Below are 22,885 nucleotides of genomic sequence, written 5' to 3' on the forward strand. Positions count from 1 at the left end.
TCAATCAGAGAGAGGTATGAGCTCTTGTGAGCGCGGTTACCATGATAATTCGTATGGTTGTTTTTTATTAATTTAAATTCAGCTGGAGGATATTTGTGCTGAATGGTCAGCTAGCCAAAATGATTTATAATAATTATTTGAGGATAAAAATAAATGAATTAACTATTATAAAATTTTAAAAATGATTTTTTAAAATATTTTAAGATTATATATCATTCATTTTTGTTAAAAATACGAGCTCAATAAACGTGCACATTCATTTCGGTCATTAGAAACGAACATAGCCATTACTTTTAGTCATTCGTTTTAAAGTAAAGAGTTGCTTTTTTAGCAATTGCGCAAGACGCATGGCGTACTTATATTAGTTGAAGCGTAAAGAGTTTTCAAGCGTGGTAGAGAGGTAATCTTAGGACAAAGACACGTCACCGCACCTTGAGTGGAATCACAAGTCAACCATCGATTAATACTTCACACCAACGGTCACCTAGAGGGCATCTTAGAGCGGGTACAATAGTAGGCTATAAGCCAGTTACAAACATATTTTAAGAAGATAAATAAAAAGAGAGAAGAACAGCGGGCTATAGATTTGTAGCCAGCTGTAGCATGAACTCCAAGACGCAGTGTGAGTATGACAGGTGGGACAAGGTATTAATAGTATAGTATGTAACTATTGTATGACTGAGCTATTAGATTGGCTATAGATGAAATGGAGCTAGTAGTTGTCTATACTATTAAACTTGCTCTTAGGGCAAGTTTCATGGTAGAGGCACATCTAATTTTATACTCCCTCCGTATTTTGTATTTTAATGTATGACGCCGTTGACTTTTTTTTATCAACGTTTAACCATTCGTTTTATTCAAAAATTTTGTGCACATATGAAAATATTTATGTCATGCTTAAAAGACATTTGATGACGAATCAAGTCATAATAAAATAAATGATAATTAAGATGAATGGTCAAACGTTTGATTAAAAGTCAACGGTGTCATACATTAAAATATGGAGGTAGTACATGATATACATCATTAAATTAAGAGGTAACATGTATAATAGGTTGCCTCTACCCCACAATCTCCAATATCTCTAAGAGCATGTACAATAGCAAACTATTAGCCAGCTATAAACATATTTTAATGAGATAAAAGATGAGAGAGAAGAGCAGCGGGCTACAGATCTGTAGCCAGCTGCAAAATGGACTCCAAGATACGATGTGGGTATAACAGGTGGGACCATATATTAATAGTATAATAAGCATCTATTGTATGAATTGTCTATTACATTGACTATAGATGAATATGAGCTATTAAACTTGCCCTTACATGAGAGGTGGCTATTTCTCTCTCATCTTTCTTCTCTCTTCCACATCATAATTTAGTCCTACATAGTATCCTGAGACTTGTGTTTGGATGCCCATAGTACTTGCCCTCATGTAATCTACTCTCCAACTACGCAATAGAGATTTAAAATGTGTAACTAAGCTCACTTCATCCTTTTTAGGCTCAGTTCTTTTCTTTTCAGCCACTGGTTAGTACTATCTAATCATGAGAATATTTTTCAAACAGTTAAATGATACGATTTGTGTAAAATATTTATATATATAAGTCTCTTTTAAAAGTTATATTTAGATTTATAATAGTTAATATTTAATTAATTATAAGATAATGATTCAACTCGTTTTATGTGTGGCTGTTAGAATCAAGGAAAAACGCTCCAACGAAGGCAGCCGACACCGTCCAGTTTTGTACCATGCATTTTCCTTTAAAAGAAAAACACTACTCCTCAAAATCAAGCAACGTGTATGAATTCCTCCTTTTCCACTAAATCCATGTACTCTCTCCGTCTCATTTTAAATATAGATGTAAATTTTCATATCCAACGTTTAATCGTCCATCTTATTTAAAATTCTTTTATAATTGTTATTATATAATAAAACATAAATAGTACTTTATGCATGACTTAATTTTTTAATTTTTTTTATAAATTTTCAAATAAGGTGGACAATCAAACGTTGGATATGAAAACTCACATCTACATTTACATAGAACGAAGGGAGTATTCTTTTTCAAAAATTCAGAATTATGATCAAGTTCTCGTGTATGGGCTGGCCCATTGGACGGTACCATCGAGAAGGCCCATTGCACCTGTAAGCCTGAGCCCAACTGCAACCCATCTCCGCCTTCCATGCGGGCCCCCCGACGAGAGAGAGAGAGAGAGAGAGAGAGAGAGGAGGCGAGAGTGATTGAATCGGCGAAGCCTTTCCCGGCGGCGGCCATGTCGACGGCGGCCGCTGATCCCGCCGCGGCGGCGGATGCGGCGGTCACGAGGAAGGAGAGGCGGAGGGAGCGGAAGAAGGAGCGGCGGCGCCGGGCGCGGAGGGAGGCCGCGGAGGCCGCTCGGAAGGCGGCTGAGGCGCTCGCGGCCGACCCGGAGGAGGAGCGCCGCCTCCGGGAGCTCGAGGAGGCCGAGGCCGACGCGTCCGAGCGCGCGCGGCGAGCCTTCGAGGACGCGGAGCGCCGGTGGCTGGAGGCCGCCGCCGCGCGCGCCGCGGAGAAGGCCGCGGCTGCGAGAGAGGAGTCGACGGCTCCGGAGGATTCCTCCCGCGAGGTGATATGCTGCTCTTTTTTTTTCCCGATTCGTAAACCTCTTATTCCTTAGCTTTATCCACAGAGTAAATGTATTTTTAGCGGGCCGTTTACTCAATTATTGCCCTAATTCCTTCGCAATGTTTACCGATCAATGTGCTTGGCTTGTACTTCCATGATGACCTCGTACGTCTATAATTTCTAGTAGAAATTCATGGGACGATGCAATGCGATGAAGCTTTCGTCGTGAGGAGCAAATGGACTAGCAATAACATCATCCATACAATGTTTATAGTTGTTACTTTTTTTGGGAGTGTAATAATTGCTGCGTAAGTTTGTGGGTTCCGTTTAGCCATTCCATCTGTTTATTCACATTTTTTGGGTGCATTTCCGTACTCTAATTAAACTTGGATGAACATGTAATATGTGGTTCTGATTATAATGTTATGTTAACTATTGCAGTATAAAGATGACCATGGAAATGGAACCGAGGAGGATGACGAATGGGAATATGTTGAAGATGGACCAGCAGAGATCATATGGGAAGGAAATGAAATCACTGTGAAGAAGAAAATGGTCAAAGTACCAAAGAAAGCCAAGGAAAACCAGCCAATTCAACAGGTCCAACTTCTATGAAGGATAAACTCATCTTTATTTTTTCCCCTTGCCCTAACATCGAAAAAAATTTAATCTGAAAAGGGCATGCTAAATATCTTGCAGGAAGATAGACCTACATCAAATCCACTCCCACCGCAGTCTGTAGCTTTTGCTTCGCAGAGGATGGAACCTTCCTTGTCAGCTCAAGAAGTACTTGAGAAAGTTGCTCAAGAGACTCCAAATTTTGGAACAGAACAGGCAAGTTCCATGATTCTCTTTCAAGTTGGACAGGGAAAGTTGTACTTCTATTGCCGCATTAGAGAGAAAATACACTTCACATTATACTCAGGCCTTCCTTTGCTCTAGTGTAAAATTACTGCTTATTCCTGTGTAGGATAAGGCACATTGCCCATTTCACCTCAAGACAGGGGCTTGCCGCTTTGGAGTGCGTTGCAGCAGAGTTCATTTTTATCCTGATAAATCATGCACTCTGCTCATGAGAAACATGTATAGTGGTCCAGGCCTTGCTTTGGAGCAAGATGAAGGGCTTGAGGTTTGTTAGAGGACAATCTCTTGCGATTGGTATCCTGACAATTGTTTGTTTTGACAAAGCATTTCACGCTTCTTCAGCTTCTCTTTAATGGACTGCTCTTTTTATGCGCTAAAGAATTTCTGCTCCACCTACTACTGGTTTTTATGATTATATTTTTTAATACTTTGACTGTAGAAAAACACTCATTCAAATTGTAAAGTGTATCTCTCTAAATAACCATGATAGAAATACTGACTACTTTAATCATTTGCATTTCATTCTTTGGTGAGATGAAGATGTTTCTTGCCCTTCAGGAGTATTTTCTTGACTTGTTGACTATTCTCAGACCTATGACAGACTGCAAGTTCTTTGATGTATCACTCTTCAGAACTCCGTCTCAAGGCAAACAGTGACCAAATCAGTTGGTTCCACTTGATTGAGGATGTCCTGAACTTTGATCTGCTCCTGTATCCTATATTAACATGCCTGTGTTGTTGGTGCTAAGGTTTTTATGTGTTTTGATCTTTTGAAAATATCTACGTATCTTTCAAGTTCTGAATATGTCTTGGGAATTATTCATGAAACATCTCCTTGACAAGTCAGTAGTATTTCGACATTTTAAACACGCTGAACTATTAAGGAGTTGTTCTTTTATTGGAGGTATTTGATGAACATTAGGGTGGAAGGTGAATCTGTTTTTAACCTTTTTGGATGCATATGAATTAGTGGTGGTGAACTAATTCTTATGGAGATATCTAATATTAATTTTCACCTTTACCCTTGTGCATTTTGTTAGTTTTAATTCACAATCTGTTATTTATATGGTGGATTAATATTTTTTTCTTTAACATTCTCCAGTGTACAGATGAAGAGATTGAACAGAGCTATGAAGAATTTTATGAAGATGTGCACACAGAATTTCTGAAATTTGGTGAACTTGTGAACTTTAAGGTTATTTTTTCCTTACCTTTTTTTTTTCTGATACTACTAGATTTCCTCTCTGCCAATGTTTTTATTTGTCGGAAGCATTACGGTATTTCTTCCTTGCATAGTAATTGTTATATACAGATCATATTCGTAGTACTACTTAGGGTTTTAATGAAAGGGGATACTATGGCAATGTTAAGAATTACCTTATGGTTTTCTTAGTTTCTAGATGAGAAGATATATTACATTAGCAAGCCATTTCTCTATTGTTCAACATAAGGCATCATTTTTGTCCAGGAAGTACCAAAAGACCGGTTCATTAAAGTAGTTTGTTCTCACTCCTCTTTGTTATAGTGTTATACACTAGAAGTTTCCCAAAGTTCTGCAAACCTGAGCATATGCAGCTCACTTATATGATCACTCAAAGTCGAAGGTCCCTTCTGTTAGTACTCCCTCCGGTCTATGGTCAGTTGAAACCTCACTGCACACTAAAGTTTTGTGAACAAGTGCAGTTTGACCTAAACGTTAATTTGCAGCTGAAGTGCTCCCTAAATTATGGATATCTTTATTAGTTATTCTTCAAATGATTGAAGGATATCCATTTGAATGATGGTATGCTTTACACACAATCACACATGCCCACTTTATCTGTGGATGTGTATATGTAGGTGTTGGTTGATCGATTGTGAATTATATGTACAAACTTTAATTTCAATCATAATTATTTAGTATCTTTTTAAAGATTTAAACTTGCGGCACATTTATTTTAGATCTGTCACAATACTCGGCACCACACTAGTCTCATAAAAATGTTTCCAAATATTACTTTTAGGTGTGTCGAAATGGATCACTCCATCTTCGAGGAAATGTTTATGTGCATTATAAATCATTGGATTCAGCTCTTATTGCCTACAGCAGCATGAATGGACGGTATTTTGCTGGGAAGCAGGTAATTGTTTTAATTCATTCCTCAAAGGACTGTCAGTTTTGAGCACAGTTGGTACATTGAGAAGCATTGTTGTTAATCCTCTATGTCTCAGATAATCCTACACTATCATATTGTGCTGTCAAATAGGTTTGTTTCCATTTGCTTCTCTTTCATGGTCTGAAATTGGAATTTTTTTCCTCGTACAGATAACATGTGAATTTGTTGCTGTGACAAGATGGAAGGTTGCCATATGTGGTGAATACATGAGGTCAAGATTCAAGGTACCCTAAAGGCTGAAACTACAGCTGTCTCCTTTACTCAGTTGCTCTTGGTTTTATTTATCATATGTAGGAAGCATGTCCACAGTATTGATATTTGCCAGAGGAACTCTCTCTCGAGATTTTAGCTTAGAATGTGATATCATCTGTGTGTTTTTCATTTTCTCCTCTCCTGTTTAACAGACATGTTCACGTGGAATCGCTTGTAATTTTATTCATTGCTTTCGCAACCCTGGAGGAGATTATGAGTGGGCTGATTGGGATAATCCTCCTCCTAGATACTGGATTAGGAAGATGGCTGCTCTTTTTGGTCCCTCGGATGATTCTATCTATGGCAAGCCAAGCGACACCCCACATTTAGAGCGCTCACAGAGTTCAGACAGGAGGAGACCGAGAAGTTCTGATCCTAGGTACATGCTACTTATCTGTTAATCATTTTCTTTGTAGAGTTTTAATATGAATGTCTAGACCGAGATATGCTAATAGCATATTTTTAATTCAATAGGTACACACCAAGCAGAACAAGGGATGAAGATGCACATAAACAGCACTCGTCCAGAGATTATTCACATTCGAAGCATGAACGCAGCAGCCATACTGAGCACAGACGAGACAGAAAAGAATCATCTGCATCAGATAAGCACCGACATCGAGAGATTAAAGATAAGACCAGCAAATACTCCTCTAACATGGAAAGTGAAAGAGAGTCCCACAAGTACATGCGTGAAGAAAAACATAGGATTGACCATGGAAATGGAGGTAAAGGAGACCATGGTAAAGTTAGGTCGAGGAAGAACAGATCTGAACGCCAAGAAAGTTTGGAGCCTGGATCTTCTGGCCGGTCTTCGGACTTCATCGATCAAGACACCACCGAGAGTCCTTCAGGCAGCAAGTCCACTGGCAGGCATCACAAGAAGACCAGGAGGCAATCCTTAGAAGAGCACAGCACCAGAAGGAGCTCAAGGCATCGGGACATGGAAGATGATGGAAGAGGACAGTCTGTAGCTGTAAAACGCAAGGATCACCATGATACATCGGATGATAGATGGGTAGCAACAAACAGTGATGTTGATTCAGACTTGGAGACTCAATACCAGAGGTCAAGTAGTGAAGGCAGCAAGCTGGGAATGAAATATCATGCTCGATCAGATTCAGAAACTGGGTACGGAAGGTCAAGAAGTGGAACAACCAAGAGCCGTAGGGAAAGGAAGCGTCAGAGTGGAAACGGTGAGCGCAGCGACACTTTAGAGGTTACTTCAGATTCAGACACCAGAGATATGAGCTCTGATGCATGGAGGAGCCGATCGAGAAGCAGTGACGAGAATCTCTCAACGCACAGGTCAAGGAGAAAAAGAAGTCGCAGTAGTCATGATTCCTGATGCCATTGGCACGATTTCTTCGAAGCTTCTCATCATCTGAACACTACAGTTGCCAACTTTGGTTTGTGGATTATTTAGCTAGCTTATGTAATAGCATGTTGCAAGGCCAAATATATTTTTGGTTCGTCTTTTACCTAAGAAGAGTAATTTTTCTCTTCCCTTCGCTGATGAGAAGTACCTTTTGTTTCTTGGTTTTTTGAGATGGCTCCCTCGATGCGTTAGAATAGCATTTAAAACTGTAATATCTATATGAAAGCATGTATTGAATTAACCATAGCACTATGCCATGTTAAAAAGCGTCAAACCCTGTCTGTCACTAACGAAACGTAACACGTATCTCACACAAAAAAGGTGCTTTTTCAGGAGAATGAACACGGCACCAAAAGAACGTTACAAAAAAGGAACGGGTACACACCAAAATTTCAGACAGAAGTCAGAACAGCCCTACTCATTTTTCTGTAAACACAAAAAAGGATAAAAGTATTTTCCAAGCATAAAAACCAGAGGTGGTGAGAAGAGGTATCTTCTCATAATTTCTTCTGATGATGGCAGTCACAGAATACAATCCTGATATCGTTAAGCATTGGTCTGCATTCTCTTCCTGCGCTGTCCCTGAAGATACTTCAGGCTCCTCCGGCACTGAGAGTCTGCCTGCTTCTGTCCTGTCCTCTAACGCTTTGTTTTGTCAAGAACCTCAATAAACCTCTTCGGAACACCGTAATGATCAACAAGGTGCTTTGCAAGGTCATCGATGACTCCACCTTGAACCAAGACCTCGTGTTGCCCTTTCTTACCTGGAAAAAATATGCCAGATTGTAAATGTTCTTTATCATCCACAAAGTTCTACCCTTGTTTTGTTTATTATCAAGAAATAAAGACCAGGGATAGGTTACAACCTGGAAGCTCAGCTGTGGTGGTGCTGCAAGCAAACTTCTTCTGCAGCTCAGAAGCTAACGAGTCAGGATCCATTAAGAAGCATTCCAATCCAGATAGCCGGGTCATCTTCTTGTTTCCTTGCCTTCTCTCTGTCATGATCTGAATGGTTCGTATGGCGCCCTTGCGAATGACCACCTCGTTCCCTCTTGCTACTCTATGGTGAATCTGCATTCGGTTTAAAAATGTTGACCCCAGGTCCCTCTTGTGGATCTCGGTTGGGTATGCTGAACCCTTTTTGATGGCTCCTTTGTAGAGAGCGTCGCATAATGCAACATCCAAAACTACTTTGGCCTTGTCTGTTTGTTTAACCAAATTTTCCTTTTCAACGTACCTTGGTTCACAACAGAACATGAATTGGTCAAAATGTTAAGCAAAATTCACAACTACACACTCTGCAAATATAGAGCCTCCAGCAATGCACCTACTTCCACAGTAATTAATTACATTTTCCTGAGAAAATAGTTCTGGAGACAAACCTGAAGACTATGTCAGATGCCTCTGATGCACTATAGTACTTGCTCGTGTCCGCTCCAACAGCCATAAATATGGGGTTAACATGAGAGCTTGGCTTATAAGTTTCTGCTACTTCCAGTTGCTTCGTGCTGCTACCTTCAGCAACAACATTATCATGCTGTACAACAGGCTCCTGTACCCTCTTTTCTGGTTTAAAGGCCATGTAATCTGGATGCCCACGATTGATACGAAGCAACATGACTTCCTTTTTATGCTTGTCTTCTTTTGATGAAATCTGTGAAAAAAAATAACAGAACATAGTAATATTATTGGTTATCGGTAAATGCTTGCTATGTCTGATATGGTATCACAGGTGAAGTCAACATACATCACCAGTTCTCTAAATCTTACATGTTATCATGAATAGTATGGCAACAAAGCTTAATAAATACGTTCTGATAAATATGCAACTGGTTCTTCAATTGCGAACTCTATTAAAAAAACGGAGGTCAATAGAGTTTTAAAATATGTCAGAACTACCATATAACATCCGTACAGGTTTGCCAAAAATGACCCACTTCAAACACATTCAAACTTGCACAGTTCCCACTATGAAATAGAAATCTACGATTACAGCATGCATCGCTCTACATAACCATGAGAAACATTCAAATAGTTCACAAGTCAAACACAGGAATCCTTATGGAGCACCATGTTTCTTATATTTTACTTGCCACACATGCAACAATTCAGTGAATCCACTAAATGCATCTATTGTAAATCATGGACATAAAGGAAACCAGAAAAGTTCAATGCACTATCTTACAAGGCCAGCGGAAGATTTTGATTGCAACCACTTGGATAGCTTTTTGTGTGATGACTTCTTAATATCCAGAGTAACACCTGTAGGTCTGCAGGGGAGTATGTGATTTGACCTGAACAATGCAAAATGCAAAAGATAAATAACAATAGATTTGAGTGAAAGAAAGCTAGGACATGCAGCTCAGTGAATAGTTGAACATATTGACTCTTGCTAAAGCCAACATGGCTAATTATTAAACCTTTGCTTCCTTCATCCATGTAAAAAAAGTAACACTGATAACACAGAGCATAATTTGCCAACATAATGTCCTGATACCCAAAACTAAAGTAAAATACAATTGCATAATGTCCTGATACCCAAAATTGAAGTAAAATACAATTGTATTACAATGTTAAAAAGACTTGGCAAATAATTTCATGTGAAGAAAAATTGAATCACTAAAAAGCTGTAGAGGAAGTCAAATCCATAATAATTATATCATTACGCTGCAGGGGTATTAGATATATAAGGATAGAACAATGGATCATGAGAAACTGGAATGACTATGTATACACACATACCACAATGTACTTCCAGGAATAGGAAGGTCTTTATCTTTTACACTCGTGTGTAAAGCTTGCAGAAGACATTTATCTAAAAGAGAGTCAATTTCTTCCGTAGACAAATTCTGATGTTCCCTTTCCTCAGTTGGTTCCTCAGTAGCATTATCTTCAGGCAATTTCACCTCACTCACACCAGCAGTTAAATCTTCTATGGCCTCAACGTGGATGTCATGATCTGTGGTATGGCTCTCAGAAACATCAACTGCAGCTTCTTCACCTTCAATGGTACTGTCATGCATGCCTTCTACATGATCTTCAGAAGAATCAGCAGGTTGAGACGGTGAAGCATAATTACGATCTTCAACAACAATGTCCTCATAAAATCCTTCATTTGGAACATAGCGACCATCAGCAGAATCCCTGCAATAAAATCTAATAATGTTAACTTAAGAAAAGCTAAGCTCACAAGTGAATTCAGATCTAGCCGTTGAACTTGCCATAATGAATCCTTAAAGTAGTGAGTAATCCGCAAAGCCTTGCCACGTAACCCTGCCTTTAAGGCTTCATTACTGCTCATAGTTGTGGCCCCAACCTGCGTTAAGCATGTATGGCAATGAAAAACTTGCACATAACTAACAGAATTTCATAACTACAATCTTTTTGGCAACCAAAATGTAAAGGGAACAAAAAAAGAAAAGAAGGGGAACTTACAGCAATTGGAGCAGGATTACCAGGAACCTTTACTGACCATGGCTGGCCAGGTTGAAAGGAAGGAAGCCCTTCTGGGGGTATGCTAATACCAGGAAACATCAGATCGGCACCCCCCAGTATGAAGCGTGAGACTTCACCACCCTTAAGTGTAAAAGCAGGCAACAGATCGGGAACCTTCCAGAGTGCATAAACTGCAATATTTTCACCCGTTAAACTATGTTCTGAAGAATATTAGATTCACAACCATTATTGATTGTAAGATAATAAGACTAGAACTGTCCCAAAGCATTTAACTTTTCAGGTCAACCCATAACTTCATTAAATTTGCCAATGTCATGCTAGAGTATAACAACTCATACTTTGAAACATTTTTGGCGGTTCGGTATCAGTTTTTGAAAACATAGGCTGTCATGTTTTTGTGTTTATATACTTGTTTGTTTGGATAAAACACATTAAATGAGTTCATAACATGGCGTTTGCCTGTTTGGTTGAGATCATTACTAACAAGCATCAATACTCAATGATGACAGGAGTTACAAGTTGATGCCAAGCTCTTAGGCACAAAGCTAAATGTCACTAAAAAAACATGATACCAGGTAAGGGTGCTTGGTATAGTTTGGCTGGTTCTGTGAACACTGCCTCAAGGTCAGCAGCAAGGAGATAGCCTTTTTCATCCAGGATAAGAATGAGGTGCGGCGGCTATAACTAGGAATTGGCTCTTGGTCACTTATCATCAACATATGGTTAGAAGAGGAAATAATGGTAGGGAATATGGATTCAAATTTGCTTGGGTGCATTTGCAACAAATGCATTTTGCTGTTCTACAAATTGCTAATTTTATGCATCTGCAGACTCGCAAAGAATGAGGATATAACAATCTTGTTCTTGCAAAGAAAAAGGAAAAAAGAAAAAAATTCAACTAGTTACACGTCAGCGTGACTTAGGACAGCAAATTTTCAAAGACCATTATTGGGAAGCAACAAATCTTCAAATATTTGAAGAGTATTACAAGAGGACTGGGTCTCCAGATAACTACTTTTGGTTAAACTTAGCTAGCAACATCCAAAATGATTTTACTGAAAACTGAATCTTAAGATATCTGATGTTGTTAAAATCTAATATCCAAACAGCTCGTCAGTTATGCAGGAAAAACTAATGAACACCCCCGCAAAAAAGCGTATAATAACTGGAAATGAGTAACAGAAATGTCCACAAATCCTTTGTTAAGGATATTAAAGAATGTTTAGCACCATATCACCTTTTGCTTAGAATACAACAGTAATACAAGCTACCGATAGGAAATATAGTACGACAGTGAGAATTACCAACATCCTAGAATAAGCAGTCAGCCTCAACAACTAACCAACAAGATATCTACATGAAAAATATTTCCATTAATCAGGAGATATCCTACTCGTATTTAAGAAATCGATGATTATAACAGTAAGATACTTCACTCATTACAGGAAGCACAAGAGTGTTTTAGATTCTCTGTTCTTAATGAGTTATGTGCATACACAATAAAAACACGGCTTCAAAAATAACTACAACAAAAATGATATTAACAAGATTGAGATAACCCAATGGAAATAAAAGTAGTAATCTAGAAACAAAAACTACATACCTGTTGGAAACAGCTCATGGCCTCTTCCATCAATGTCGAAAAGCATTGGGAACTCTCCCTCTATGCCATATACAAGAACCCTATTTGGGTACTTAGCAACTGTTACCTCAACCTATACATACAGTGCACCAAAAGAAGTCATGGTAAGCGCTAGAAAGAGACAGTAGGTTTGAGTAAAATACTTGCAAGTGCTCTCTGTACTAATGCTAGTAGATTTAGGCAAGAAGGATCCAGTCGACACACAATAAAAATAATGAAAGAATATTAAAAAGGATGTATGACATATAACTTCACCATAATCACATGGGAAGTATGTCAACATTCCCTACCAAGGACAGAGCTCTAACCATGTAGCAATCCTTGTGCTAATTGTGGAGCTCAAACCATGCAGTATAATTTCAAAACATAATACCGTGTTACAATGTCATATTTCATATGATTAAAAGAAGTTAACCACCTTGGGAGGAAGGATGGCATCAAGGTCAGCATCAGATGCTTGTGGGAACCTTTCCTTGGCAGTTCTTCTGAGCTTCTTTTTGTCAGCTCCCGACAAACGCTGTAGAGCCTTTACATCAACATGCTTCTTGAACATGGCTTATGAAACCTGAACCATACATTGACTAGGTCATCTAAATGCAGAAATGAACAAAAAAAAATAGGAGCAAAAATAAAGCAACCGAGGAACAACGAAAATTAGCCAGCTGCAACAGTAGGGTTTAAGTTAATATAGGCACATTGGAAGAAGAAAATGCCGACTATCCGCAAAGAAAAGAGAAGAAATATGCGGACCTTATTGTACTCCTACTACATGGTAATATGGCAACAAAAACCACATCACACAAATCACCAAGAATATTGATTATGTCATAACTTTGAAAGTTCAAAGCCATCCAATATCGTCCTAGGGATAGTACAATTAACCTAGTTAAAACAAACTAATAGCTCTCATCCTAATCCGCCGGCAAAACGACTACGTCCCGTCTTTGCACATCTAGTTCTTGGATTGGATAGTAGTAGGTCTAGGAGCACCAACAAAATCAAAATTGCTAAAGCAGCAATCCAATCCAATCCACCCACAATAAACTGTGTCTCCTTCTTCTCGAGTTAGCACAACATCCCAAAGAAATCACAGCATCTCACCAACACAAGAAATAGACCGCCTACTACGGCAAAAATAAAAAAAAAGAGGGCAAACGAATCGAGAGAGCTACAGAGGAAGAGAGAAGAGAGGGAGGATGAGGACTCGTTTACGTTACCGGCGACGAGCCGGCGGCGATCGGAGCGGAGGAGGGCGGAGGCGGAGGCGGAGAGGGGGAGGAGGGATCGAGAAGGTTCTGGAACCCCAAAACCACGCCACCAAGCGCCGAAGCGGAGAGAGGCGAGACGTGTGAGATAGCGGCGGCGGCGGGTGTATGGGCCGGGCCGGATCGGACCGTACGTAGCCGGGCCTTACGTGGGCTGGGATTCCGGCCCACGAGAGAAGCGAAAAAATATCTGGACACCCGAAGCCTCCGCCTCCACGCGCAAGACGAGAGGAGGAGATGACGGCGGGGTCCAAGGGCGGCGGCGGCGGCGTGGCAGCGGCGAGGGCGGCGGCGGCGGGGCCGAGGACGGTGCTCATCACGGGGGTCAGCAGGGGGCTGGGCCGCGCGCTCGCGCTGGAGCTCGCGCGGCGGGGCCACGCCGTCGTCGGCTGCGGCCGCTCCGCCGACCACGTCCGCTCCCTCGAGGCCGAGATCGCCACCCCGGCCCGCCACTTCCTCACCGTCGCCGACGTGGTAACCTCACCTCACCCCCCTCAACCCCTCTCCACGCTCTCGCCGTGGTGCTTGCAGTCGGGCTGTGCGTGGATAGCGAGTGAACTGTAGACCTAGGCCTTTTTTTTTTTGCTCGCTGGAGATATCGAATTCCGCTACCGTAGTAGCAGTCATATAGCGGCTTAATCGTGAACTAGAAGCCGATGGGGCTCTGCTGATTGAGAATTTGTTGCTTTCCTGATTGAGAATTGTGCTATGAGTTGACTGGACTATGCTAAATTTGTTCACGATTTATTGTTTTATTGATCTTGAGTGAATCGGGTTGAAACAATACAACATGGTATGGATGCCAATAGAATAGCTTATCAATGGTGCTTTTAATTCTTTGTTTGTCAGAACAACGCCTAATATAAGTTGCCTATGTTCTATTATCTTACTCTTTTTAACAGTTTTGAGTTCTCAAGTAATGTTTTGTGCTTCTGTTGTAGAGGTCTGACAGCAACATGGCCGAGTTGGCAAAGGCAGTTGTGGAAAAGAAACAAGTTCCTGATATCATAGGTTGGTTACATTTTCTGCTCGAAGGCAAATACAGGCTATTTGGTAGTAGATGATCATAATCTGTTCTCTTTATTGGAATAGATTGTGGAATCACATATTTGTACGCCATTTCACAATATACATTAAAGCAATCTTTCAAGAAGTCTTAACCGTTGAGGTTTGTGGCAGTAAACAACGCTGGTACAATAAACAAGAATAACAAGACATGGAGCGTTCCAGCGGAAGAGTTTGATACAGTGGTTGATACAAATATTAAGGGAACCGCAAATGTACTCCGTCATTTCATACCCCTTATGATAGAGAAGAAACATGGGATTATAGTCAATTTGTCCTCTGGTTGGGGTAGGTCTGCTGCTGCAGAGGTAGGACACTGCGAACTGTGTCAATGCTGGTTTCTTTCTTTGTATGTGAAAAATTTCATGGATACTGAACTACATATCGGTGTTTCAGGTTGCCCCATATTGTGCTTCAAAGTGGGCAATTGAAGGTTTAACACGCTCCTTAGCAAAGGAGCTGCCTCCTGGATTGGCAGCAATTGCCCTTAGCCCTGGTGTTGTGAATACTGACATGCTTAATTCATGCTTCGGAAGCTCGGCCTCATTATACCAATCAACTGAACAATGGTAATTGCTAAACCTGTTTGGCTTTGCGCTTTCCCTCAAGTCTCAACCATGCTTGAAATGAATAAAACCTGAAAAAACAATAAGTGGTTACAAACTTACAATAGATGTAGCCATATAGCAGTAGACATGTGATGGCCCATATGAGACCCTAGGAAAACCAGGGAATGTTATATACAGTGTTAATACTTTTAGCATGGTTCACTGGTGCATGAATCTTTCTATTGAATCAACTTCCTGAGAAAATTCTTTCTATTACTACACCATACAACAACTCCATCATGCGGTCTGTACTCTGTGGCCATTTCAATGATATCTCAAATATGCCTATTCTTCTGGTCCTGTCGTTCCATGTACACCAGTAAGTCAAAATGAGATATTCTTTTGGTACACTGTTTTTATAGAAAAGCCAATAGTTATACTTACCCTGATGTTGCACTCATTCAATCCAAAATAGAAACCTGGACATCCAGTGCAAACCACAGTTGGTGAATAGATGCCGTGCACTTGGATGTTCTGAATTGCATAACAAGTATACAGGAGGTTGTGCTTAGCCCATCTAGTGAGTAGTGAGATGATGAGGTGTAAGAAAGTGGCTTTCAATGACCTGTCAGGCTGCGCATAGCAAATGTTTCCAGATGATCCTATATTCCTACACCATACAGATATTATCCTTCCACAGCCATTACTCATATACTGGTTTAGAGTATTCTTGACTTGTCTTCCTCCTCCAGAGGATATGATTGTTCAGGGTTAGCGGCGTTGCTTGTACATTGTCCCAAATTTGAGGTATTATACACGGCACAGGTATTATTGAAGATTTGCATGACAAGGAAATTTGAAGAGTATCCAGTTGACCACATCTAAAAGCTGTCTTACATGTGATCTTTTTCTTTAGTGCTACATTGATACATTTTTATTGCTTCTTAATGCAACCGACATGAACAGGGAACCTTGAATAAGTGCCATAGCTGTGGCTCACTAATATAACTGTCATATGATCCATGACAGCTTGAAATATAAGTGTGAAGTTGTTGGCAACACTAGCTTTTGTATGCAATAACTTTCAGGATATGCGACATTGATCCCATTAACCAGATGATGCCTTCTCTTTCTTCTCTTTATTTTTTTTCAGGGCACCCAAGGCAGCTACGATGATACTAAGCCTTGGCCTAGACGACAATGGCTCATCGCTCACCGTATGATGCTGTAGCAAATCTATATGCCGAACTAATCTCTGATGTATTGAGTTGTAGTCCTTAACTTTGAACTGTTGTGCAACATTATGTTGTAGTTAGATCGAATCGACAGTGCGCTAATGGCTGTAGCTGTGCGTACTGCTGGTTCGCTATCTCACAGTGATTCTGTACCGTATATTGATGATGATGATGAAACTGTGAATGAGTATGGATGGCACGCGTTATTTCTCCCAATCTTTGCCAATACCCCCTCTGATTCATACTATAAGTCGTTTGATTTTCTTTCTAATTAAACTTTTTTAAGTTTGACTATGTTTATAGAAAAATATAGTAATATTTTCAAAAGAAAACAAACATATTATCAAAATTGAATGAATCTAATTTAATATTTTTAATGTTATTATTTTTTCTATTAGCTTGGTCAGCCTTAACAAAGTTTGAATAAGAAAAAAAGTCAAATGACTTATAATATGAAACGGAGACAAAGTTTGAATAAGAAAAAAAGTCAAATGACTTATAATATGAAACGGAGGGAGGGAGTATGTTTTCTTTTTCTTTCTCGCCATTAGTTCGGGGACGAATCATGTACAGCAATCTAATCTTATCTCTGAGAAAAAGATAGCTACAATAGCAAGAACAGTTATCTCTATATCTCTTTCAAAAAGAAAATAATAAAGAAAATCTAGGACGATTCTAATCTCTGACAACGTCAGCGATCACAAGATCGGCTCTGAAACAGTGGCACCTACAAAGAAAAGGGACCGTGTGTTTATAAATACTGTAGCATCTCTTTAATTAGCTGCGGCCTGAATCCTGATCACACTACTACAGTTTTGCTTTTACCTAATTAACCACTGCTCCCACAATTACTACCACATAGTGTCTGCAGTTATGCACACAGTACCACTCCGATCTACTCTCTCGAACTTAAAATAAGTTTATTTTTCACCTCTTCGATACATACTAAAGGGGTGTTTGGGAGATAGACTTATTTTAGAGACTTATTTTTTGAAGAGAGGGACTAACTTTCTCCCAAACACCCCCTAATATAATACAGTTCCTCGAAAAAAAAAACCATACAATTGTTAAAAAAAAACCATACAATTGTTCTCCACTTTATCTATTTTTAATATATTTGTTCTAGACTTTTTCAAACTCCGTTGCAATGATTTATTTGAAAAATAAACTTATTTTGAGATAATCAAAAGAGATTGAAGGTGAACTTATTTCGGAACGGAGCGAGTAATAATTATACCCCCACCATGGAATCCTGGGCTAACTGATGATGTAGTAAAAGACTGAAGCAAAACAGTGTGGCCGGCTGGCGCGAATGAGAGCTTAAATAGCAGTATGAAGATCTTGCAGCTGCAGACTTTGCAGGCAGGGGCCTCTGCCGGACCTGCTTGCTTTGATTTGCTGTTTTAACTCCGAATGTACTACTTTGTCCAGGCTGCCCATGTTATCCCTCTCTTATTGTTCATCCTGTGCAAAATCTATCACTTGCTCTGTTCAAACTTGAAAGCAAACGTACTCTGAAATTATCTGAATACCGGATATACTTGGCATCCCATGCAATTGCACTGGCTTCCATTGTGTATGCATCAGCAACAGCAGCAGGGCTCTCTGTATCATTCTCATTGACTCCACCTCTTGTGTGTCACACATGGTGCTTGGCATCTTTTTTTGCAGGTTAGAAATCACTGCAAGGTACACTGGCTAGGTCTCTGTACATTTGTATTGTGGTGGTCACTCTGGTATCAACCTCCAATTACAGTTGTGTTGTTTTTTCTGGCTCCTGTCGTAAAAACATGATAGAATGGGTGCGCAGTCTGATCATATAATGTTTAGTAAAGATATCACGCAAATTATATAAACATGCCACGAGTAAATTATGATAAAATAATTTCATTGATACCAATCTACTCTCAATTTCTAAATACGGGGATTTCTAGGTTATCAAACAAATTAAACTAGTTATAGTTATAGGCTCGTGCGTTGAAACAATTTTTTTTATTTAGTTCAGTGGAAGGATTTGGATAGGGTGGGTATTTGTTTTTTTTTTTAGTAAATTGCATTCACGGTGTATCAACTTGGTAGGTGAGTGTAATTTAGTGTAAGAATATGAGAAATAAACATGCTAGTGTAACAATGGTAAGTGGGTGCAATTTAATGTAAGAATTTTATAAGTGAGTGTACGAGTGTAAGAACTTGTAAGTTGGTGCAATTTTGGTACAATAAGTTAAGAAAGTGATACAATAACTTAATTATTTCGAGAATTTTAGTCATACATATTAACATTTTATTTTAACAATATACTAGCGTGGCTGTGGATTTGTATAAGTATATTTAAATTTTTATTCTAATAACTAAAAGTTAATTAACTTTACTTTGTAGAAAAAATATTATATTTCGATTGAGATTTGAGAAGTTGAAGAAAAAAAATCTATACCGGTGGGCAAATTGGATGCACAATGTAATTATTAAAGATTAAACTAAATATTTTAAAGTAATATATGTAGGATTGCTATGTGATGACATATTAACATCCTGAAAAAAACTTACCTAGCACTCATTAAACCAAAACAACACATGTTTAACCAAGTTATTGCACCAAAATACTAAATTACCAAGTTCTCATATTGGAACGCACTCACTTGTCAAGTTGTTGTACTTGGAACTTCAATTCTTAAATTCTTATACTATATTACACCCACCTACTAAATTGCTGTACTGTGGATGCAATTTACTCTTGCTTCTTTATACTTTTTATTTTAGAAATCAGTTTTTCAAGGTGGATGGTTTTTACGGGAGGAAAGAGATTTTAAGAGGAAGTGGGGGAGGGGGAGGAGGGCGACTCCCTCTTTTAGGTGTGGTAGAGATATTAAAGATAAAGGAAAAATCCCTTTCAATCATCTAATTGGTTATATTTTAAATTGGTTTGAAATTAGTATCCCAGAAATACTTATATTGTATACAAAATTTGAATTTTAGAAATGCATATATTTAGGAACAAAGGAAGTATTCCTTTTTTTAGAGGAAAACACCTTAATATATTTCCTCATACAGAAGATGATCAATTCATCATGTTGCTTTAGGTGAACTATTTTTCTAACGAATCGACACTTAGAGTGTATCAATTTCATTGAATAAAGCATGAGTAAATCGAGATGTCCAGGCATGGAAGAACTGTAACATGGAAAAAATTGAAGTATCAACTCTAACAGTCTTTAGGGCTGTGTTCGGGACCTCCTCCCGGCACGCAAAATGAAACTCATATTATTACATGATTAATTAAGTATTAACTAATTTTTATTTGAAAAATAGATTAATATGATTTTTTAAAACAACTTTCATATAGAAAGTTTTTGCATAAATCACACCGTTTAGCAGTTTGAAAAGTGTACGCGTGAAAAACAAGGGAGTTGGGTTGAGAAAATGGGAAAAAGAACACAGCCCGATCGTGTTAAGGTCAAGGTTATAGCCTCTTCTTGATTTTCGATAAGGGGTTGCTGCTGAGAGCTCTCTACGACGAAACGCTCTATGTTCCTATCCTTCCATATTTCCTATGCAGTTAGGAGGATGAGAGTGCAAATATCATCTCTCCTTTTTTTTCATTCTTTTTCAGGCCCGAGCCGGTGGCCATTCTGGGTGAACTATATTTATCGAACCATTTCATATTGTTCTAAAAAATGCTTCACAGTAAACTACACAGCAACTGATGGGCAAAAACAACTTGCAATCAAAGATGATCACCATACACTGTTCTCCTTTCTCCCTTAACATTTAACAAGATTACGATATATAATACGGGAGATCCGGTCAACTCATTCAGCGTGAGGTGCAGAGCAGGTGGACGTCTACGTCCACCCACCCAGAGAGAAAGAGAGCGAAAAAAAAGAAGAAAAAAAAAACACATCTTGGGAGAGAGAGAGAAGCAGAAGCTTCTCCGGACAGTTGCATCAGCGTATCAAATCGAGATCAGGATTAAAAACGACACCAGATGCCCACTCAAATCATGCGTTCCCCTTTATACAAATGAGCAAATTGTGGTGCTACTGTACTGCTACTCTTTTCTCTCTCAGCAAAATAATCTAAGTAGCAGTAGTAGTATAGTACCACTTAAAAACCTCTGAAAATAATTAATAACCTGGTTAGAATCCTCTTGAGAATTTAAGAACAAATAAGTAACAAATCTACCCCTAGAAAGATCACATCTTAGCTGCTGCTGCATGCATGGCTGTTGAAAATTATATTATAGCTGAATTAATTAAGAACCCCCATGCTTAGCTGGGATGGAGATCATCATGCATCCAATTAGTCCACCTTAGCTGCACTCTTGCTTGATGAAGAGGTTTCAGTTTCGGATAAATCCACGCTATGCCACTGAGTCTTCATCCATCTCTCTTTTTTTTTCAATTTTTTTCATCGATAATGGGAAATTAATCAATCCAGCCTTCTGGATCGTCGATTTGATTTAATTTCTTGAATTCATGCGCACCACAGGGAGAGGAGGCTGCTGCCATTGGACCATCTGTGCAGGAGCTGGCTGAGGCACAGCACGGCGTAGGCGAGCAGGATGAGCTTGAAGATGAGCTGGAAGTAGTGCGACACCTCGAAGCTGGATGCATTCATCACCTGCAAAAACCAAAAAACAAGAAAACAAAAATCCACAAATTAACCAATGATCACCGCAGCATATATAATTAGAGCAATTTTACGTTACTTGAGGAGGTATCATGATGTACCACTTTTTCTATTATAAATTTGGTACCTCTTGGTATCTAGGTAGTATGAGGTAGTATGAGGTATATCGTCGTATGACATGTTTGATCAAAAGGTTAATTTGATATGCATTTGAGAAGAAAAGGGATCATGCCATGGCTAGTCCTGCCAGGTGCGACGATCTCTGCTGCTGCTGCTGCTGCTCCGGTGTGGCTGCGGCCGCCGCCGCCGCCTTCTTGGCCGTGTTGCAGCACCGGTCATCGTCTCCGGCGACGGCGGACTTCGGCCTGGTGGCGCCGGAGCATTTCCGGAGGCGCTGGACATCGTTCATCTTGAGAGGCTTAAGGATGAAATCCTCGGCACCGGCTGTCAAGCATCTGCTTTAACCAAAAGAGGACATACATGTTAGCGTTAGTGGTGATGCACACACACACAAATCCGACTTTTGAATCTGAAAAGCTGTGCAAATCTTGGCTTTCGGAGAGAAGCCACAGTTGCAAAAGCAACTTTCATCAATATACAAAAACAAAAACAGTATCTTCAGCTTTGCAAACGAGTTGATTGATGATGGTTTTGCAAAGAAGAGGAGAAAGAATGGGTGCCAAGAACTTCACCTGCTGATCCTCTGGGGCTCATTCTCCGACGACATGACCACCACCGGGATCGGATTCGGCGACCCCAACGCCTGAGTAGATTCAGAAATTCAGATGCTCAAATTTACATTTGAACTGACAAAAACAGAAACAGAAAAGAGAATCTTTGAAGAAGTTTCACATGCTCTTCATCGCTCAACCTTGATGGCTTTGAGAAGATCGTATCCTGTCATCTCCGGCATGCAGTAGTCGGTCAGCACGATGTCGATCGCTTGATCCTGCAAAGATTTGTCCATTCTCATTTTCATCTCTCTAGTTTCAGACTAAATCGAAAAGGGTAAAAAAGAAATGACAAAAGATTCATCTCCAATTTGATGTGGCACTACGTAGGCATTTTGCACTGTACGGCAACATGAGTTTCATCAAAGAACTCATCAGACATTCAAACTACCGCACTGTTGCTCTGCTAGTGATGATTAGTGAAGGGATTAAATTTCTCTCCGAGGAACAGAGAAAGAACAGAGCGAGTTAGACTTTGTGTCAGAGGAGGGGGTGAGAGAGACCGAGTTCGTTCAGAATTGATGAACACTCCTATATCAGGTGATGAAAAATCAAATGGCTCATCTGCAATGCAGTGTATGGTGATGGGTGACGTACGTTGGCCGCCGCCGCCGCCGCCGGAGAGGATGGGGTGAGGTGGTCCCGGTCCCCCCGCCGCCGGCCGAGCAGCTCCATCGCCTTCTTGCCGCTGTCCACGGCGGTGACTGGAGGATCGAGGAAAAGCCAGCAAACGATCATGCGTCGGCGGCGAGGCGAGCAAAGGAGCAAAGAACCAAAAGAGACGGTAGCGCTCACCGTGGAACGGAGCCGCCTCGCCGGCGGCGGCGCCGCCGCCGCCGCCGCAGTGCGCCCGGAGAAGCAGCTCCACGACCCGCCTGTCCACCGGCGAGTCGTCCACCACCAGCACCCTCACCGCCTCCGCTCCCATCCTCTCAGGTCTCACCCACACACACGCAGCAGCAGAAGAAGCAGCAGCAATGGCCCGCGCGCCCTCGCCGCGGTCCTCGCCGTGGGAGTATTTGAAAGAGGAGGAATCGCGACGCCCTCGCCTCGCCGCCCGCGC

General features: G+C 40.2%; 4 protein-coding genes across 5 annotated transcripts; 2 read left to right on the top strand and 2 right to left on the bottom strand.

Annotated features, from left to right (window-relative positions):
- Positions 1 to 1,879: 1,879 nt before the first annotated feature.
- Positions 1,880 to 7,506, top strand: LOC4329674 (zinc finger CCCH domain-containing protein 16-like). Its single transcript, NM_001416674.1, has 9 exons — positions 1,880 to 2,605; positions 3,046 to 3,204; positions 3,304 to 3,438; positions 3,575 to 3,733; positions 4,571 to 4,663; positions 5,472 to 5,588; positions 5,774 to 5,848; positions 6,029 to 6,255; positions 6,351 to 7,506. The coding sequence occupies exons 1-9, from the start codon at positions 2,183 to 2,185 to the stop codon at positions 7,222 to 7,224; spliced, it is 2,262 nt and encodes a 753-aa protein (NP_001403603.1). The 5' UTR covers positions 1,880 to 2,182; the 3' UTR covers positions 7,225 to 7,506.
- LOC4329675 (eukaryotic translation initiation factor 2D) lies at positions 7,454 to 13,678 on the bottom strand. Of its 2 annotated transcripts, none has more exons than NM_001416673.1 (10): positions 13,570 to 13,656; positions 12,771 to 12,917; positions 12,314 to 12,425; positions 10,690 to 10,880; positions 10,476 to 10,570; positions 9,997 to 10,398; positions 9,440 to 9,548; positions 8,637 to 8,908; positions 8,121 to 8,491; positions 7,454 to 8,018 (listed from the first exon to the last, which is right to left on the bottom strand). In NM_001416673.1, exons 2-10 carry the CDS (start codon positions 12,903 to 12,905, stop codon positions 7,894 to 7,896), a joined length of 1,812 nt encoding a protein of 603 aa, NP_001403602.1. In that variant the 5' UTR covers positions 12,906 to 12,917; positions 13,570 to 13,656; the 3' UTR covers positions 7,454 to 7,893. The 2 variants fall into 2 exon arrangements, with proteins under 2 accessions (NP_001403602.1, XP_015625534.1); XM_015770048.3 differs by having other exon boundaries at positions 7,471 to 8,018; positions 13,565 to 13,678.
- Positions 13,679 to 13,832: 154 nt separating this feature from the next.
- Positions 13,833 to 16,681, top strand: LOC4329676 (NADPH-dependent pterin aldehyde reductase). Its single transcript, XM_015770049.3, has 5 exons — positions 13,833 to 14,091; positions 14,559 to 14,628; positions 14,797 to 14,990; positions 15,079 to 15,251; positions 16,384 to 16,681. Exons 1-5 carry the CDS (start codon positions 13,855 to 13,857, stop codon positions 16,451 to 16,453), a joined length of 744 nt encoding a protein of 247 aa, XP_015625535.1. The 5' UTR covers positions 13,833 to 13,854; the 3' UTR covers positions 16,454 to 16,681.
- Positions 16,682 to 20,164: 3,483 nt separating this feature from the next.
- On the bottom strand, positions 20,165 to 22,885 carry LOC4329677 (two-component response regulator ORR2-like). The gene is made up of 6 exons (NM_001401876.1): positions 22,618 to 22,885; positions 22,420 to 22,526; positions 21,963 to 22,040; positions 21,784 to 21,854; positions 21,324 to 21,546; positions 20,165 to 21,082 (listed from the first exon to the last, which is right to left on the bottom strand). Exons 1-6 carry the CDS (start codon positions 22,748 to 22,750, stop codon positions 20,936 to 20,938), a joined length of 759 nt encoding a protein of 252 aa, NP_001388805.1. The 5' UTR covers positions 22,751 to 22,885; the 3' UTR covers positions 20,165 to 20,935.

The sequence above is a fragment of the Oryza sativa genome, chromosome 2 (assembly GCF_034140825.1).
Source record: "Oryza sativa Japonica Group chromosome 2, ASM3414082v1".
Taxonomy (NCBI): domain Eukaryota; kingdom Viridiplantae; phylum Streptophyta; class Magnoliopsida; order Poales; family Poaceae; genus Oryza; species Oryza sativa.

Coding starts and splice junctions, on each gene's coding strand:
- LOC4329676 (XM_015770049.3), top strand. CDS start 13,855: ATGACGGCGGGGTCCAAGGGCGGCGGCGGCGGCGTGGCAGCGGCGAGG. Junction 14,629..14,796: donor ACAAGTTCCTGATATCATAG/GTTGGTTACATT, acceptor GGTTTGTGGCAG/TAAACAACGCTGGTACAATA. Junction 15,252..16,383: donor TACCAATCAACTGAACAATG/GTAATTGCTAAA, acceptor ATTTTTTTTCAG/GGCACCCAAGGCAGCTACGA.
- LOC4329675 (NM_001416673.1), bottom strand. CDS start 12,905: ATGTTCAAGAAGCATGTTGATGTAAAGGCTCTACAGCGTTTGTCGGGA. Junction 10,881..12,313: donor CCATGAGCTGTTTCCAACAG/GTATGTAGTTTT, acceptor AAAATATTGCAG/TTTATGCACTCTGGAAGGTT. Junction 8,492..8,636: donor GCATCTGACATAGTCTTCAG/GTTTGTCTCCAG, acceptor TTGTGAACCAAG/GTACGTTGAAAAGGAAAATT.
- LOC4329674 (NM_001416674.1), top strand. CDS start 2,183: ATGCGGGCCCCCCGACGAGAGAGAGAGAGAGAGAGAGAGAGAGAGGAG. Junction 3,439..3,574: donor CAAATTTTGGAACAGAACAG/GCAAGTTCCATG, acceptor ATTCCTGTGTAG/GATAAGGCACATTGCCCATT. Junction 5,849..6,028: donor ACATGAGGTCAAGATTCAAG/GTACCCTAAAGG, acceptor CCTGTTTAACAG/ACATGTTCACGTGGAATCGC.
- LOC4329677 (NM_001401876.1), bottom strand. CDS start 22,750: ATGGGAGCGGAGGCGGTGAGGGTGCTGGTGGTGGACGACTCGCCGGTG. Junction 21,855..21,962: donor ATCTTCTCAAAGCCATCAAG/GTTGAGCGATGA, acceptor GAATCTACTCAG/GCGTTGGGGTCGCCGAATCC. Junction 21,083..21,323: donor ACCTGGCAGGACTAGCCATG/GCATGATCCCTT, acceptor TGGTTTTTGCAG/GTGATGAATGCATCCAGCTT.